The sequence below is a fragment of the Rattus rattus genome, chromosome 1 (genome assembly GCF_011064425.1).
Source record: "Rattus rattus isolate New Zealand chromosome 1, Rrattus_CSIRO_v1, whole genome shotgun sequence".
Taxonomy (NCBI): Eukaryota; Metazoa; Chordata; class Mammalia; order Rodentia; family Muridae; genus Rattus; species Rattus rattus.
Genome location: NC_046154.1, coordinates 40,409,813 through 40,429,222, shown reverse-complemented (window position 1 = coordinate 40,429,222; position 19,410 = coordinate 40,409,813). Strand labels below are relative to the sequence as shown.

The following is a 19,410-nucleotide window of genomic DNA, read 5'->3' as shown; positions in this document are numbered from 1 at the left end:
TTGCCTTTTCGGTAAGGTCAAATGAAAGGTTTATTAATTTTTATTTTATGTGTATGAATGTTTGCATGCATGTGTGCATGTGTACCACATATATGCTTGACTGATGCTTTGGAGACTAGAAGCGGGTGCCAGATCCCCTGGAACTGGACTAAGATGGCGGTGAGGTACCACATGGGTGCTGGGAACTGAACCTAGATCATCTGAAGAATAGCAAGTATTCTTCAATACTGAGCCACCACTCCAGCCATCTATTTAGCTTTGAGGCAGTGTCTCATGTGGTGCAGGCTGACCTCAAACTATGTAGCCAGGGTGACTTTGAATTCGTCCACTTTGCCTTGACCTCCCAAGTGCTGGGATTACAGGCATGTACTACTATGCCTGGATCTTTTCTACATTTTTTTGAATCCAGAAGAGGATGCCCAGAACTGAACCTGTGTCCTCTGCAAGAGCAGCAAGGGCTACTCAGCCATGTCCAGTTCCCCACTCCCACCAAACACCTTATTAAAAAATCATTTTATAGCGCTTGCCTAGGAAGCGCAAGGCCCTGGGTTCGGTCCCCAGCTCCAAAAAAAAAAAAAAAAAAAAAAATCATTTTATACCAGGCACGTTGCTTTATGGCTTTCTACAAAGCAGAAGCAGGAGGATTACCATGAGTTTAAGGTCAACCTGGCTTACTCAGTGAGTTCTAAGCCTGGTATAAAGTGAGATCTTATTTTTTTAAGGGGATTAAGTTGAACAGGAGACAAAAACTTAGGAAATAACAATCATGAGCTAGAGTAATTACTGATGCCAAGAAAAAGAGGAAATAGCCCTAGATAACATGCAGGTAAGAAACCGGAATCCTCAGGAAAGGAAAAGAGGAAGACAAATGAAGGAAGAGCGCATGGAAGCAGTGTTTAGGAAGTAAATGCAGGAGTAGGAGTTCCCAGGCTCCACTCCTGAGCCAGGTTTGTGGCACACACCGTTACTTCCAGCACTAAAGAGACAGAGGCAGGTAGATCTCAGGTCTACATAATGAATTCCAGGCCAGCCAGGCCTACACAGTGAGACCCTGTCTAAAACCAAACCAAACAAAAACCATGCCAGAATGTCACCATAGAAGCTAAAGGAAGAGAATAGTCGAAAAGGAAATGGCCAACAGTATAAAATAGCTGTGTATACCAAATAGGATATGTTTGGAAAAAAATGTCATTTGCAACCCGGACACTGGGCGTTATTTACTGCCATGCCAGAGCAGTCAGTAAAGTTAAGACCAGTTCAGTTTCAGTTCACTGCTTAAGACCAGAGTGAGTTAGACCAAAGTGACCTGAGCAGGAGACAGGGCTGTGGAAGAACTAAAGAACGGATTCTTCCAAGAAAGTGCTGTTCTCCGTCATTCCCACATATCCTTGAAGCACTGCTTTGGGAGGGTTTTGTTGCCATTTTATTTGTTTGGAACTCGCCTCGCCATACAACCTAGGCTAGCCTTGAGCTCAGGATCCTCCCTCCCCAACTTGGATGTGCCATAACATCCAGCTTGGTGATAATTTTTTTAAAAGATTTATTTACTTATTATATGTAAGTACAGTGTAGCTGTCTTCAGACACACCAATAGAAGGCATCAGATCTCATTACAGATGGTTATGAGCCACCATGTGGTTGCTGGGATTTGAACTCAGGACCTCTAGAAGAGCAGTCAGTGCTCTTAACCTCTGAGCCATCTCTCCAGCCCCAGTGATAATTTTTTAATTAAAAAAAATATATGTGTGCATTAAAAAAATACAGGTCTGTATGTGCACACCCGTGTGCCTGGTACTTCCAGAGGTCAGAGAAGGCTGCGAAGCTCCTGGAGCTGGAGTTATGGGCGGTTGTGAGCCACCATGTAAGTAGTGGGAACGGAACCAGGCCTCTCTACAAGAACAAGTGCTCCTCTAACCCACTCTCCGTCCCGTGATGCTTGCTTGCTTTCTTGCTTGCTTTCCTTCTTTCTTCCTTCCTTTCTTTCTTTCTTTCTTTCTTTCTTTCTTTTCTTTCTTTTTCGTAAAAGGGCTGGAAAAGTAGCTAGGTGTGATGGCACAGGTCTTTAATCCACCACTTGGGAGGCGGATCTCTGTAAGTTTCAGGCCTGACAGTGCTACACAGTAAAACTCTAAGGAGAGAGAGGGACGGAGGGAGGGAGGGGGCGAGAGGAGAGAGAAAGTATATATATTCTTTTTTTAATTTCCTTATTTTTATTTTATGTGCATTAGTGTCTTGCCTGCATGCATGTCTGTGTGAGGCTGTCACATCTTTGGGTTACAGACAGTTGTGAGCTGCCATGTGGGTGCTGAGAACTGACCCTGATCCTCTGCAAGAACAGCCAGTGCTTTCAACCGCTGAACAGTCTCTCCAGTCCCAACAACAAACTTCCAATGAATGTTTATATAGTGCTCACACTACACTAAACACCTCTAAAGTTCTTATATACATTATCTCATTTAATCCATACAACGATCCTACAGGATATCTACTATGGGCTGAGCAGCCTTGTCTGAGATGTCAATTTCAGAGTTTTTCTAATTTTGGATGTGTACATAGTCTTATCTGCATTGCTATCATTTTACAAAAGACATCAAAGGTTAAGGTTATTCTATTATTAAGGGCAGAGTCAGGCAGATTAGAGCCTGGCTCCAGAGTACATCTTTTCACAACTACATTCATTATACAAGGAGCCAGTGGTCATAGCATTTGAATGAGAGAACTTCACAGAAAAGGAACTCAGAGATGAATTTACTTGGGCTGGAGAGATGGCTCAGTGGTTAAAAGCACTTGACTGCTCTTCCGGAGGTCCTGAATTTAATTCCCAGCAACCACATGGTGGCTCGCAAACATCTGTGATCTGATGCTCTCTTCTGGTGTACATAAAGACAGAGCACTCATATAGATCAAATAGGTAAACAAATAAGTCTTTTAAAAAAGAATTTACTCAACCCTTTCTAGATACCTTATCTCCCTCTTCTTTCCAAGAATTCTACAAGTAGACTGAGTATCTTAGTTTTTTAGAATATGATACTGAACTTAGAAGCGACTAGAGGACCTAAAACAGAAAAGAAATTTGAATTGAATTTTTGTCCAATTATGCCTTCTATGAGTGATTTCATTTTTGAAAAGGAAATCAACTAATAAGGTTAGCTGTTCTTCAGTGTCCCCATGTATCAGGCAGTCAGTCACACCCGATCTGCCCAACTCACAATGTTTGTTTCTTTGAAAAGAACATGGTGACAGAAGCTCCACAGAGAACCAGTTGGGGGCAGCACTGGACAGCACATCAGATCTCCTGTGTGAAGGCGAGGCAAGGCAGAGCTAAAAATATGCCTCCTAACCCTCACAAGGAAAACCTGTTAGCCTGCTTAGTCCTCTTTGTGATCCACCTTGGAAATCTTACAACAGGGTGTGAGGAAAGCATTAACACGACTCCTCACTCTAGGCGACTCTCTGCCCAAGTTCAGAATAGAGGTGTCTATTACTGAAAAGAAACCAAACTTGTAAACTCCAACTTGTACACGGGAGCAATGAGGCCAACATCTGATTGTGTCGGCAAACATTTATCGTCTTGAGAGCCAAGCATCTAAAGAACCAGTGTTCAAGTCTTTGACATGGTGGCATCAGGACATGACCAGAACCACTCAGGCAGAAGAGACTAAGAGTGTGTCTGTTTGCATTCTCGGAAGGCCTGGTGATGGTGAGCCTCTTGGTTTTGGGTCAGAGAAACAGGCATTTACAAATATGTGTCAACCTTGGTTGGGTGTGGTGGCTCACATCTATACTTGGAATACTTGGGAGCTAAGGCAAGATAAGAGTCAAAGCCAGCATGAACTAGCTGGATCCTGTTTAAAAAGAAAAGACAGGAAGAGAGGGAGGGAAGAACCAAATCCAAAGCCAGAAGGTGGAGAGCAAAGAAAAGGCGAGACAAGATGAGGATTCAGGGTGACTAATAGACTCTGGCTTTCCTAGGCAGGACAGAAAGTAGAAATGAGGTCCAGGGAGGGAAACAAAAAAGAATCTTTTTTTCCACAATCCATTTGTCTTGCCTGATGCTGGAGAACTCATTGGCAGGCCTGATAAGCCTCTGAGCCCTCAAAAACCACAACTTCTCGATGTCTCAAGATCCATGCATGCATGTATGAAGAAAGGAAGTTTAAGATCTGCCAACAAGGAAGATTTCTAGGTTGCTAAACACTGTGTGCCCCATTAGCAGGAACGTTCACTTCCCCATAAGCAACTCCCAGTGCAGACTCAGCTGTGCAGCCTCTGAACAAATCCCTCTGCAGGAAAGCCAAGACGAGAACAGCTGCATTAGCACGGTCAGCTTTCCTGGTGGAGATCACACATGCTGTGCATTCAACTTTTCACAGGCAATCCTCTGGGGTTCTCCTATGATGGAACAAGCCAACACTCTGGACATATTTAAATACCTTACAGAATTTTTAATTTTAATTGTTTGTTTGTTTGTTTTGGAGGCAGGGTCTCTTCAGTCTAGACTGGCCTCAAACTTGCCAGATAGCTGAAAATGAATTTGAACTCTTGATCTTCTTGCCTTACCTCTCAAGTGAAAGTTAAAGGTACCTGTTAAATGACTTCAGTACATGTTAAATGTTCAGTACTGCTAAATGATACCTAGGTCAATTTTATCTATACCAAAGCCTGCTTCTTTTCAGCTAAGCTCTGAAGTTACTATCTTTGAAGAGTTGTTAAAAAAAAAAAAACTTGGGGTTAGAGATTTAGCTCAGTGGTAGAGCGCTTGCCTAGCAAATGCAAGGCCCTGGGTTCGGTCCCCAGCTCCGGAAAAAACAAAAAACAAAAACAAACAAAAAAAAAACTTCAGTGAAGCCAGGTACACTTTTAGTCTCAGCACTCGGGAAGCAGAGGCAGGGAGACCTCTGTGAGTTCAAGGACAGCCTGGTCTATGTTCCACGATAGTCAGAGCTACATAGTAAAACCTCGTCTTTAAAAACCAAACAAATAAAAGGCTAATACCCAGTGCACTGGGATTGAGGCATTGTCTTTGGTGGTGCTTGGATAAAAAGGGTAAAATCCTGTAAATTCAAAGCTGGCCTAACTACATGTTCCAGGCTGCATAGTGATCTCAGACAACAACAAAAACAATCTGCCCATCTGTCCCTCACTACTCTGTAGGCTGAGGCTGGAGGACCATTTGAGCATATGAATTTAAAACCATCATTAGTGTCACAGCAATACCCTTTCTCAAAAGACCAAAACTAATGGTCAGGGCGCAGTAGTGCGTGCCTTTAATCCAAGCACTAAGGAGGCAGAGGATCTCTGTGAGTTCCAGGTTAGCCAGGGTGACCCTGTTTTAAAAAAATAATCAGGGTTGGGGATTTAGCTCAGTGGTAGAGTGCTTGCCTAGCAAGCGCAGGCCCTGTTTGGTCCCCAGCTCGAAAAAAAAAAAAAAAAAAAAACTATTAAAAAAAAAATCTATTTTTTGGTTTTATTTTGACTTATGTGAATGCAGGTCCGAATGAAGGCCATAAAAGGGCATCAGACCCCCTGAGCTGGAGTTAACAGGCAGTTAGTTGTAAGCTGTGGGTGCTGGGAAATGAACCAGGGTCCTCGCTTTGAGCTTTTTGAGATAGGATCTCATTGGATAGCCCTGGATAGCCACAGAATCGTGGAGCCGTATCTACCGGCCTTTGCCTTCTAAGCACTGGATTATACAGGTGTGCACTGCCACACCCAGTTTGGCTTCCGGTTTCCTGTTTTTGTTGTTATTGCTGTCTGTTTGAGACAAAGTCTCACTACAGAGTGCTGTCTAGCTGGGAATTCAGAGATATGCTTGTTTCTGCCTCCTAAACGCTGGGATTAAGGCAGTTCACCATACCCAGTTTTATGAGCTTCTTGGATCAAACCCAGGGCTTAGCTTATCAATAGGCATTCCACTAACTGAGCTACTCCAGAGCCACGACTACCAAAATCCCAGCATGGATACCATTACTCCTCCCGGAATCCTTTCAAACTTTTTTTTTTGAGACAGGATTTCTCTGTGTAGCCCTGGCTGTCCTATAACTCACTGTGTAGACCAGACTGGCCTAGAACCCACAGAGATCCACTTGCCTCTGCCTCTTGAGTGCCAGGATGAAGAATGTGTACCACCCACCCAGCTCTTTCAGACTCGTGACTTAGCTTCTACTTTTCAACAAATGTGCTCATGTGGACTGAACCCACAGCACTTACTCATGGGGTAAATGCTGCCACCTGTGTGCCACTTACTGCCACCGAAGTAACAGGACTATACTGAGAAAGTCCATACATTGTATTCATTTACCCACACAAAGGCTGAAAATCTATCAAGTGAAAACACTTAAGATTAGTTCATAGTTCAGTCCTGATCACAGGTAGAAGAGATGGTAGCCCAGGCTAGCCTTGAACAAACATGCAATATTCATGCCTCTGCCTCCCAAACACTGGAATTATATATAGCACATGCCAATCTAAACCCGCTCCACTGATAAATTATTCAAAGACCTTCTCTTACTCTTGGACTAAAACTGAAAACGTCAGCAGATGGGAGCAAAAGAGAAGCTTAGCAGTTACGAGCACTCGCTGCTCTTCCTGAGGGCCCAGGCTCAGTTCCCAGCACCTACACAGGGGCTCTAAACAGGCTCTAACTCCACATCTAAGGGACCTGACATCCTCATCGGGCCTCTGCAGGTACCAGGAAAGCACATGGTGCCCAGACAAAACAGCCATACACGCTTAAAAGTAGTTCTTGGGAGGCAGAGGCAGGGGAACTGGAATTCAAGACCAAGCCTTCGCTATATAGCAAGCTTGAGGTTACAGGAGACCCCATCTCAAAAACACCACCACCACCAACAGCGCTCACAACCCTGAGTATAGTTTACAAAGCCTTTCTTATTAGCCAAGTGACCTGGACATTGTCCATTCTTTACAACGAGATACCCTTTTTTGCTCCACACCCACCTAACACTCACTGATTGCCCTGGGTGGAGTTCCATTTCCTAATAACCCATAGGTAGAACTGGGAGTAAGAAAGACATCCAATGCAAAAGAACCACAGAGTAAGAAAGTACAAAGACCAGACGAGATTTTTTTTGTTCTTTATAAATGAGGAGATGAAATTAAAGAGTTAAGATGAAACTAGAATTTAGTATAGCAAGAAAGCCCATGTATTACACAGACTGTCTACTTTTTCACATTTTTGAAACTACTTTATGTATGGGTGTTTTGTTCTCACATGTATGTGCACCTCATGTGTGCACATGAGGGACTCTTCAGAAGCCAGAGGAGAGCATCAGCTCCTCTGGAGAAAATAACACATGATATTAAAGGCAAAAATTAGGTTCACACATTATGAGCTGAAGAACACTCAGGACTGGTATCACCCATGAGAATCAGGGGAAAGCGAAGGCCTCCTCCACAGCGTTGAGAGGGCAAATGGCCCTGTCAGCACTTTGGTGTGGCCCTCTGGTCCTCAGCTGCGCTGTACATCACTCACACTGTACGCTAACACAGCCCAGCCGGCATTTCATAAAGGTCACTGGGGCTACCTATGGTGTTCCACCCTTCTCAGGAGCTGGAGACAGGAGGAGTGTGAATTCAAGCCCAGGCAGGTAGAGGCGACTGCCACCAAGCTTGATGACCAGTTTGATTCCTGGGACCCACATGCTGGAAAAAGAACGGATTCCTGCAAGCTGTCCTATCACCTCTGTATTCATGCTGTGGTATCTGTGTGTGCTTATATGTACATACATGTGCACACAAACAAATGTAATTTAAATTTTTAAGATGCATGCATATACACATACAATATAAGAAATGCTTAAAAAATAATTCTATCATAGTAATGTTTGCTGTGAAGACTGCCAACACAGAGACAGCGCTCCATTTATTTTAGAGGCAATTTCAAATGAGACTGTTAATGGCAATCAACTGAAACCTTATCCAAACACCTCAAGAGTCACCCTGCAGTCTAATTTGAATTTCTTAGCAACTCTTTGAGGATACAACTTCAGAACTCACCAAAATGACACATACCGCTATTGTAAATACAAAGAGGTGCGAATCTCTTTCTTCCTTCCCCATCTCTCTATGAACCCTGTGCTTAAGTCTATGCTACAATCTCCTTTTAATAAACTCCACTTCGCTTCATACTGGCTCTTCCTGAAATCCTTTCTGAAGTTAAGAATCCTGATTTCACCTGATATCTCAGATAAAGGAACTCAGGATGCCACGGGAGACAGACCCCCGCCCCGCCCTCAACTATGACTGAGAGTAGGCATGTTAGCCAAGGAAAGAGTCAACGGGATCTCCAGATTGAGACGTTCGGAGCAGCAACAGAAAGAGATCCCAGGACCCTATCTAACGCACTGTGTCAGCAATAATCAAAAACTAGTATCAGTGTCAAAATAGCCAAATACAGGCTTGTTGGACCCCTGCTCTCTGGATGGGCCTTCTAAAGAGCGGGCCTGGGTGCCGGCCTACTTTTTCACTGTAGGCTAACAATGCTTTTGTGCTAGCCACTGGATGCTTGTTGGTCTGCTCTCAGCACAAAGACTAGCAGACATCCCATCCCGCTGGCTTGCTTCAAAGAAGAAAAGGAAGCTTTGTTGCTGGCTTGGGTAATTCCAGGACAAGCGCCCCAGGAGCGCCCTGTGGGAGGCTTATGCTCCAAAGGAGCCTCCTGTTCTCAGCTAGAGCATCCATAGCCAGCGAGAAGCATACATGGGCACATCCGCTGAGGCCTGTTTGCCACAGTACAACCTCCGCTCCAGGAGTCATAGAGCCTGCTATGAGGAGTCAAGGAAGAGAGGACACTAGTTCTGCCCACAAAATGGCCTTTACTAGCCCATAATAGTCAGAATATTTAAATGTTCATTTGTTCTGCTTTCCCATATCCTTTTTATTTACCCTTCCAAGCCTGGCTGGGGCCTTTTATTTTGGGAAACATTTCCTGATGCCCTATCTCGTAGCGTACTTAGCGCCATTTCCCTATCTTGTACTTACTTCTACTCCTGCTAAGCACAGCAAGTCTGATAGCAGGGATCAATTATTTCTGAACTTTCAAACCCAGGACAAGTGGCTCAGGTGCCTGTTTAACAGGATCCAGGAAGATGACAATGTGGTTTTGTTGTTGTTGTTGTTGTTTTTCCCCCTAACCCTTCCCCCTCCCCTGACAATGTGTTTTTAAATTTTGCCTTTTTTTGCTCTACAGCCCTAGACTCTTGGAACTTGGTACATACCTAGGCATGGCTATGGCGATCCTGTTATCAAAGCTGTTAGTGTCTGTGCCTAGGCCCCAGAAGAGCCAACGACCTAGGATTGGCCGCCAATCCTCAATAAAACAGCAAAAAGACAAGAAAAGAGACTTCTTCAAAGTGGTCATGCTGGGAAGAGGAACAAAGAAGTTCGATGACCCTACACACCACTCCCTCCTTTGACACCCCGCTCCCACCACCTCAAGTCCATCTTCTGGTCCTAATAAGCCATTTAGGGTTAAATGAAGGCAGACCGTATGCAGTCCCGGCCAAGGCACAGTGCACCCATTGCTGACCCACAGTGTCTCAGCTCTAGTGTCTACTGCCAGGTGGTTAACAAGCCAGAACTCTGTAAAAACTGGGAAACAAGTTCCTCATCCAATAGCACGGGCTTCTGCCATTTGTTTCTCACTGCACGAAATTCCTGGGGGCCCACTGTCTCAATAGTCTTAAAGCCATAGGGAGGGGCACAAGTGTTTCTCCTTGAATATCTTTGCTACTAACAAAATAACTACATTCCTTTAGCCTCAGGCTCCCAAGAACTGAGATCACAGGTTTGAGCCTCCTTGCCTGTATAAACTCACCAATAAACTATTGAATAAAAAAATGAAATGCACTTAAATAAAATGAAAGCAGGGGCTAGAGAGATTACTCAGTTCTTAAGAACATTAACTGCTCTCTCCCAAAGGACCCATTTGGTTCCTAGATCCAATGTCAGGCCAATCAATCATGACTGCCTCTAACTCCAGCTCCAAGGATCCTACCTTTCCCTAGGCTCTGTGGGCGCCCTAACTAACACACATGGATACACACAGAAACAAAGCAGCAACTTAAAAATAAACAAATGGGCGGTAACTATCTGTAACCACACTACCATCCAAGGCTTGGGAACCATCACTGAACAGGAGGTGGAAAGACTGTAGGAGCCAGAGAGCCATGAGAACCGGAACAAACCGGTGTCTTTTAGACAGGACAGGAATGCTTTGCTCATGCATTCACAGAAACTGTGTTTACCCGAAACAACCAGACCAAGCCAGTTAACATTTTAATACTGTGGAGGGAGGAGGGGCTCATGAGCCCACACCCTGACTGAGGAAGGTTGATGGCTTCTAGGGAGGAACAGACAGTTCTCCTCGAAGGGTGTGGCCCTAGTAAATCTGTGCTTCAGCAACGGCTCATCGCCTCGGATTAGACGGTTATTAAAAAGTGTTGAAAACTGTACATATTAACCAAGAATTACTCAATGAGCCTACTCTGGTAAGGGTGTTCTTTTCCTCAAAGGTACCCTAGTGCCATGATTTAAATATCTATTACTATTTGGAAAATGAAGAACCATTCTAATAACACCTTTGAGTTTCTGACATCTTGCCAATCTTCCTACTAAACGAAAGCCCAGATTAAATGAGCTGCACTTCCTGGAGGGCGGCAGTGTGCAGCACGCCTGCACCTCACCTACAGATTCAGTTCCCACTTGGCCAGGAGGATCTGCATGCCGCCATTACGTCACCATCTCTCTCTTTTTAAAAGATTTATTTATTTATTTTCTGTATGTGAGTACACTATCGCTGCCTTCAGACACACCAGCAGAGGACATCAGGTCCCTTACAGATGGTTGTGAGCCACCAAGTGATTGCTGGGAATTGAACTCAGCACCTATGGAAGGGCAGCCAGTGCTCTCAACCACTGAGCCATCTCTCCAGTCCATTACATCTCTTTCTCAGCTGACATTTTTTTCCATAATACTCTAGAGACTATAAAACTTGTCAGATTCAATATAAATTCAAATTTTATTACTCATCTTTTAATAGTGCAGAGTCTGTTAAATTCAATGCTAAATAAAATAAAAGTCAATGGATGATCTAAAAAAAGACATGAGGTCAGAAGGTGTAGGGAAATGGGGAGGACCTGGGAGGAGCTAAGTGGAAGAGGAGTTACTATGATCAAAGTACATTCCTCAAAGAATAAAAAAATTAACTGAAATAAACTGAAGCAGATTTAAAGTTTCTTTTAATGGATTCCCTCTCCCAATTTAGTGATTAAAATATAAATCAAGAGCTGGGAACAGGATTTGGAGCTCAGTGACATAATTTTGCTTAGCATGCTATCAGTTCATCCTCAGTGCTGAATAAAAGTACCAGGAAAAAAAAAGATTTTAAGATAAAAATGTAGAGATCTTGAATTCCATCAGCCATTAGAGCCAATGGAGATGACAACAGCTAAAAGTGTCTGTCACCAAGATTGATGGCCTGAGTTTCATCCTCAGAAAAAACATGGTAGAAGGAACCAATGGTAACCCAACACACACTCACACCAACATAGCCTTGTGAATAAAACTCCTGAAAGTCTGGCTGATTAGAATTTCAGTACTTTTTGGGGGTTGGAATGCTGCAAGTCCAGAAACTAATTACCTTTTCTTGGGCTAAGCTCTGGCTGACCAGAATAGCCACCCCCACCACCACACACACACACACACACACACACACACACACACACACACACACACACACACACACACACCCCTACCTACACCATGTTGGAACTAACACGACAATAGATTAAAAAAAACCTTTTGGAATCTATTAACTTAGCAGGCAACTAGCTTCTACCAAACCAAAAGCTAAGAACATCATCGGATAGCATCTTGAATCTATAGCAAAGCTTTCCTCCTCCCTCGTGTACCTACCACCTCTGATATACCCTATAGTGTATTTTAAACTTCTCTTGACAACCACATGGTGGCTCACAGTCATCTGTAATGAGATCTGATGCCCTCTGCTGGTGTGTCTGAAGGCAGCAACAGTGTACTTACATGAAATAAATAAATAAATCTTAAAAAAAACAAAAACCATGGAATTAGGGGTAACATAAATCATGTTTCTGAGCTATGGTCACTCAAAATGGCTCCAGAATAAACTATCTCTTATTCCCTTATGGTGAAAACTGTGGGGTTTTGGGTTTTGTTTTGTTTTGGTTTTTTTTGGTTTTTTTTTGGTTTTTTTTTTTTTGGTGTCAACAACAGAAATAATTAAATGTAAATAAAATAAAGTTGGGAGCCTAAAAGATGACTCAGTAAGCAAAAATGTACACAGCTGTCCATTTTGTCCAAACCTGACTACTGGAGTTCAATCCCTGGAGCCCACGAGGTGGAAGCAGCGACCTCCACACATGTGTCATGGCACTCCCCCATACACGCACACACAAACAAAGTAAATAAGTGTAATAAAACAGTAACAGCTCCATCCAAGCATTCACTTGCTCTAAAATACTTTTCTGTACAAAAATCAAGAACCCTGTCTTGGGTCCAGCACGGTGGTCCATATCTTAGTCCTACCACTCAGGAAGCTGAGGCAGACTGAGTCTGAGACTGATCTACACAGTGGGTTTCAGGGCAGCCAGGGCTATGCAGAGGAACCCTGTCTCACATGGGGAAGGAGGGAGAGGGAGGGAGAGAGAAGAGACAAGAGAGAGAGAGAGAGAGAGGAAGGAAGGAAGGAAGGAAATAGGGAGGGATGGAAGGGAAAGAAAAAGAAAAGGAGATGAGGACAACAGGCAGGAATCAGCAGGCTTCCCCATCCTTGCTCTGCTCCTCGGCTGCCACAGGTTAAAGACATGGCACTCTTTATCTCGGGCCTGAGCCCCGATATTCTGTACCGAGGACTGAACCCAGGGTACCATGCTTGACTGGCAAGCCTGCTACACACCCACCCTTCCTCAGACAAGAACTAAATCAGGTCATACCTGACAGCTTTATCCAATCTCGTTTCCCATCTCCAAATCCTAAACAGTTTTGTCAGAGACATAACTTGTTTGGGCCATGCTCAAGAGCACCGCTCCCTGCAGCCTGATGTGGAGAAGCAACAGCTCTGTACACTCCTCTGGATTCATACATGGACTTTTTAAAAAATTGCATTTAGTGTGTTAGTGTGTGTGTGTGTGTGTGTGTGTGTGTGTATGTGTGTGTGTGTGTGTGTGCACATAAGCACAAGCAACTCACCACAAACACACTGGACAAGCTGTGGGAGTTAGTTCTCTCCTTCCATCCTGTGAGTCCCAGTATTAATCTCAGGGGGTGTGGCTTAGCAGCAGGTGCCTTCACCTGCTGTGCCAGCGAGTTGGCCACAACCTTTGTTTTGTTTTTAGATTTATTTATTCATTTCCTTGGATCATGGTTTCTCTGTGTAGCCCTGGCTGCACTGGAACTCAATCTATAGACTTGGTTGACTTCAAACTCAGAGGTCTGCCTCCCTCTGCCTCATGAGCGCTGGCATTAAAGGTGTGCGCCACCACGGCCAGCCTTAAAATTTACCTTCTTTTTATTTATGTGTAAGTGTATGAACCAAGTGAGTATTATGCATATGTGCAAGCAACAGCACACAGAGGCCAGAGGGCATAGGATCCCCTGAACCGGAGTTACTGTTAGCTGTGAGCAGCCCCATGTGGGTACGGGGAACTGTACCTGGGTCCTCTGAAAGGGCAGTGAGGACTCTTACCCACAGAACCATCACTTCGGCCCCACACAAGCTTGCTTTTTGAGGCAGAGTCTTTCCCTGGGACTCGAGGCTCCTAGAGATTGAGACTGAATGTCTAGTGAACTCCAAGGAAATCGGGTTGAATTCACCTTCCCAGCACCAGGATCATGGCTTTTTAGGTGTGTGCTGAGGGCTGAACAGAAAGCACTTTTACCAACGGAGCCACCACCTCAGTTCACTGGTTTTTGCTGCATGTTTGTTTGGAGATAGGATCTCAAGGATCCCAGGCTGGCCTTAAATTTACTATGTATCCACGGGCAAGCCTGGTCTTCTATTCTTGTATCTCTTCCCTCTAGAGTCTAATTACATATGTGTTCTCCCGAGCCTGCTTTACTCAGAGCTGGGCACACGAATCCAGGGCTTCATGCTTGCTTGGAGAACACTCCACCCACTCAGATACGCCACGCCCCCCAATGACTTTTTTTTTTTTTTTTTTTTTTTTTGCCATCTCCTATTTGGTACCTTCCATCATCATCCCCACTGCCATTCACCACGTGTATTTCAGATGCCCGAGACTTCAGAGTTATTTGTGATTTCTTTAACACCTGGCATACAGAGTGTTAGGAAGACTTGTTTTCTACTTGCAAAACAGACCCAGAATCAATGGCTGTGTCAATCATTCCGGTCAGATTACCGTCATCTCTCATCTTTTTTTGCATGGTCTTTTTATTCTTATCATTCTTTGTAGCACTGGAGGTTATGTCCAGTTCTACCACTGAGCTATGTCCCCAGTCCAGTTTTTCTTTTCAGGGCTGTAGAGCAAACCTAGGGCCATAAAACTACCAGGCCAGCACTCTATCCTGAGCTACACCCTCGGCCTCCACTGCAGACTTTACTGAACGAGCCCCTTAGCTGCTCCTCCTGCTTTTGTTCTTAATCCTTTTTCAGGAATTCACCACACAGAAGGTAGGATGAATCGGTTAAAATACAGACACACCACGTCAGCTGTTTACCCAGAAGCGTCGCAACCCACCCTGAGTAAAAGCTAAAGCTCTTAAAGGCCTGCAGGACTCTGTGTGATCTGTGGGCATTTCTTCTCTGCTGTCCATCTCCTGCTTCATTCTGTACTTGTACATCTGCACTTATGTCCGTCACTTCCTTGAGCTTTTGTCTCTTAGGTGGCACCGCACCTGTACCATGTACAATTTGTTTTCTCCTTTATCATAACTCTTCTCCTCCCTTTTTACTGATTATATGAGAAATTCCACAACAGGGAAGATTTGAACTTATCATTACTGTATTCCCAGTACCTAGAAGAGTAGTGGATATGTGGTTAAGAACTAAGTAAATATTTTTAATGACTAAGCAAGCAGAAGCAAGTCAGGGACCGCTCCTGGAAACCACATGAACTCTCCTGGTGTTTGTCGGCGAGACTACCAGCTTCACGTTTCTGTTTCTCAGATGCCATAGGGAGTTACTAAGCATGTACTACAAAATATTTAGAATTTTTTTTTAACTACATGGACACAGCAGTGCTGGGTGTGGTGTGCACATACTCCTTTGATCCCACCACTGGGGAGGTAGAGGCAAGTGGATATTTGAGAGTTTGAGGCCAGCCTGGTCTACATAGTGAGTTCCAGGACAGCCAGGGCTAAGTATCTTATAACAAAACAGGCAAACAAACAAAACATATGAACAAAGCACAAACAAAATCATCCATGCCACCTTTCCCACAAGCAAATGAGCAAAGGAGACGCCACGTATCTGCAGAAACATGTTTGGCTCAGCAGTTAAGAACACAATTGGCTGCTCTTCCAAATGATGGGGGTTCAGTTCCCAGCACTCACGTGGCAGCTCACAACATCTGTAACTCCAGATCCAGAGAATTCAGCACCTTCTGCTCTCCATAGGGACCTGGCATGCATGTGGTGCATAGACAGACATGCATGCAAAACACCCATACATATAAATGTAAAAAGTCTAAAACTTGTAATTATGAAAGGATATGTGACATTTCAGACCACTTTATAAAATACCTACTTTTATTCATGTGTGTGTACGAGTGTCTGTGTGAGTGCACGTCACATTGTGCAGGTGTCTGCAGAAGCCAGAAGGTGGTGTTAAATCCCCTGGAGCTGGAGTCACAGACAGCCGTGAACTACCCAAGAACAGCAATTTCTCCTAACAGCTGAGCCATCTTTCCAGCCCTCATGACATTTTTAGCTCCCCCACCACCACCACTGGGGCCAGCTTTTCACAGAATTGAGTCTTACTACATAGCTATGAATGTATTTTAAATATGTACTATGGACCTATCTGCACAGGGTATTTTTATAGGTCCTGTCCAGTAAGCTAAGCTCCATTAGAGAACCTGGGACTCCACACAGCTTAGAGAATAAGAAAGAAAAGAGATACAAACTTTCTAAGCCCTATAAATCAGAGTACATAGAAGACAGCAAAAACACCCACCTAACTAAACTGGGGAATCATATTCTGAAACCAGATTATACATGGTCCAGAAATCTAAATAAATTGGAAACAGAAGCATTTAACTATTAGTTATTCCTGATGAAGACAATTTGGGCATATCAAAATGAAGTCAAGAAAAACAGAAAGCCAGGCATAGTAGCTCACACCTTTAATCCCATTGCTAGGGAGATAGAATTATGGATCTTGGAGTTATAAATTAGTATGGTCTACACATAGTGAGTTCCAGGGCAGCCAAAGCCCCATAGTGAGACCCTGTGTCAAAACAACAAAAACAAAAACAAAAACAACAAAAAAAAGAGGCAGGGAAACCAGCTAGAAAATATTAGTAGGGACCTAAGCATACAATAACATCCCGGAGGTTAAAGTGGGAAGAAATGTAAACGGAAAGACAGAGACACTAGCAAGATAGACTGGGGAATGAGAAAAAGTCAGAACCCCTTCCACACGCGTTTGTCTGAAGGGTCCCCAGTCTGTCTGTTTCCTTTCTTCACACAGAATCTTGCTGTGTAATTCTAACTGGCCTGAATTCGCTGTGTAGACCACGCTGCTCTGGAATTTGTAGATAGACTAGCAAGGTGTTTTTCGTGAACAGTGAGATCTTCTTCCTTTGTAGTTTTTTGGTTGTGGTGGTGGTGTTTTTTGGGGGGAGGGGTGGTACTAGGGGTTGAACCTAGGGCCTTCTGCCCTTGAGCTGTATCCCAGCCCTCTCCTCATAGGTTGTTATTTGTGCTCACCATGGCTAGTCCGTTAGGGATCTCTGAACCGCAGGGGGTTCTATAATTGATATTCTTAGTAGTCTTCTTTACCATGGTCTCGGTAGCCTCCCCGGGACTGCCCCATGCTGAAAGACACACATGCTTCTGCCGCCAGGGTTAACCTACCACAGGACGACTGGCAGCCTTGCATCCTACTCAAGGCAATTCAGGACAGAGGATACTTTGTACTAGGCCACACAAAAACAAGGGAAGGAAGAGACAACTGGCAGTGTCACAGCACACCACGAAACTAGAATCGGGGTCTAGCTGCTCCTTTTCATAAATAATGCATGAGTTAGGTCACTGAACCCATAGAGTTTCCTTTCACTTTAAGCTCAAAGATTATGTAAGTCTGACCGAGGCAGCGCAGAAGCCCATAGCAATGCATCCAAACAAACATCTCCCAAGTTAACTACCCCAAAAGACTGAACCTCCACCCTCTTGTTCCCACCTCCCATGTGCTGGGATTATGGTGTCAGCCACCCTGTCCAGCGACCTCTAAGGGGGTGGACATGGAAGGGAAATTAGTGGGATTGGGGTGCAGGCTATGAAACTCCCAAAGAATAAGTAAAAAAAAAATACTATGTTAAAAAAGAAAGAACATGTACTTCTCATGGGGAGCTAATTCTGAGCATAAGCATTTGGAAAAATTTAATGAACCAAACTTTCCATAAGTGTGTATCTTCTATTACATTATAATTCAGTGAAAAGCTTTGCATAATGTAATAATGGAAACCTAAGAAAAACCATGACAAATCAGAATTCAAAGGAGAGATGTCACAGTGGGAAATGAAAGTGTCAACAGTTAGTGGGCATTAAGCAATTTTTATAAGCAAGGCACTGTGGTAAATGACCATTTTATATCTCATTCTCTCAGTGTCCTAGGTAGGTCACCCTTTCATCAGCAACATTTGTCACATTTAATTACTCCTTGAAGCTTCTTCTTTTCCATTCTAGACCAACAAGCTCTCCAGCTTTTTCCTGCCTCTCCACCCACTCTGCACCGTCCTCCCTACCTAAGGTAAAATACTCCAGGGCTCAGTTCCTTATAGCAAAAAACTATTAATATCTCCACTTAACACACAAAACCGCGGAGGCACAAATAGATTCAAGCCTAGGCAGGCAGATGCCAAAAGTCATGCTCTTCCTCACAATTCCTTCCATAAGACATTCTATATTCTTGTTCTCTGTCGAAATAGGTCTCACTATGTAGTCCTCGCTGGCCTGGAACTCACTGTGTAGACCAGGCCTGCCTCCTCCAGTGCTGGGACTGGCCTGAGAGTCTACACTGAAGTCTCTGCAGTAACAGAGACAGGAACATACCCAGGGCAAGTGGGACTTTCTTTCTTAAGGTATTAAAGACAATTACCAGGTACCCACTCAACAGGAAACCAACACTCTTGCAAATTCCATTAAACAAGTTTCCTTCCTAAGTTTCTTCATTTTTACACTTGGGTACTCATTGCTTGATGGGAAATACGAAAATATTCTAGAGCAAAGACTGTCAAGCTTAAATGCCTAAGAAACTTTTTTAGGGTGGGGTGGAGGGCATTGAGACACCAGGTTATCCTGAAACTCTTGAACTCATAGAGATCCATCTCAGTGCCTCTGCCACCCAAATACTGGGACTAAAGGTGCTTAGAAATTTTTTTTAATTTCGTGATATTGGAAAAATGGCATGTGTTATTGCACACATGTGTTACTGCACACATGTGGAATCAAAGGACAACTTGTGTGAGTTGGTTCTCTTTAAGAGAGCTTTAGGGGCTGGGGTGGGGATAAAAAAAAAAAGAGAGAGAGCTTTTAATAATACAGATAGGGTGGAGGCAGTAAGATTTCTCAGCAAGTAAAGGGACTTGCCACCAAGCCTTAATGACCTTGGTTCAATCTCTAGAACCAATGTGGAAAGAACTGACTACCACGAGTTGTACAGATAGAGAGAGAGAGAGAGAGAGAGAGAGAGAGAGAGAGAGAGAGAGAGAGAGAGAGAGCTTTCCAGTGTTGGCTCCAATATGACCAAAAAACAACGGTTGTGCCAAAAAGGGCCACAGCCATGTGCAGCCAATTTGCTGCACGAACTGCGCCCGGTGTGTGCCCAAGGATAAGGCCATTAAGAAGTTTGTCTTTCGGAACATTGTAGAAGGCGCTGCAGTCAGGGACATATCTGAAGCAGGCGTCTTTGACGCTTATGTGCTTCCCAAGCTCTGTGTCAAGCTGCACTACTGCGTGAGCTGTGCCATTCATAGCAAAGTCAGGAATAGATCTCGTGAGGCCCGGAAGGACCGAACACCTGCTGGCGCTGCATCACAATCTCCACCAAAGCCCATGTAAAGAGGTGATTTCATGAAGGCAGAAAGAGAAATACCATGGAAAAATAAAACTGAAGTTATACGTTAAAAAAAAGAAAAAAAGGGGGCTGGAGAGATGGCTCAGCGGTTAAAAGCA

General features: G+C 44.0%; 2 protein-coding genes across 2 annotated transcripts in view; one reads left to right on the top strand and one right to left on the bottom strand.

Moving 5' to 3' along the window:
* Positions 1-19,410, bottom strand: part of Tesk2 (testis associated actin remodelling kinase 2) — a 62,571-nt gene that overhangs the window by 11,268 nt on the left and 31,893 nt on the right. The gene's annotated exons all lie outside the window — the stretch shown is intronic.
* On the top strand, positions 18,988-19,296 carry LOC116885362 (40S ribosomal protein S26-like; the record flags this gene model as incomplete). Its single annotated transcript, XM_032886639.1, has 1 exon — positions 18,988-19,296. A coding segment is annotated over one exon (309 nt), but the record flags the coding sequence as incomplete, so codon positions are not given.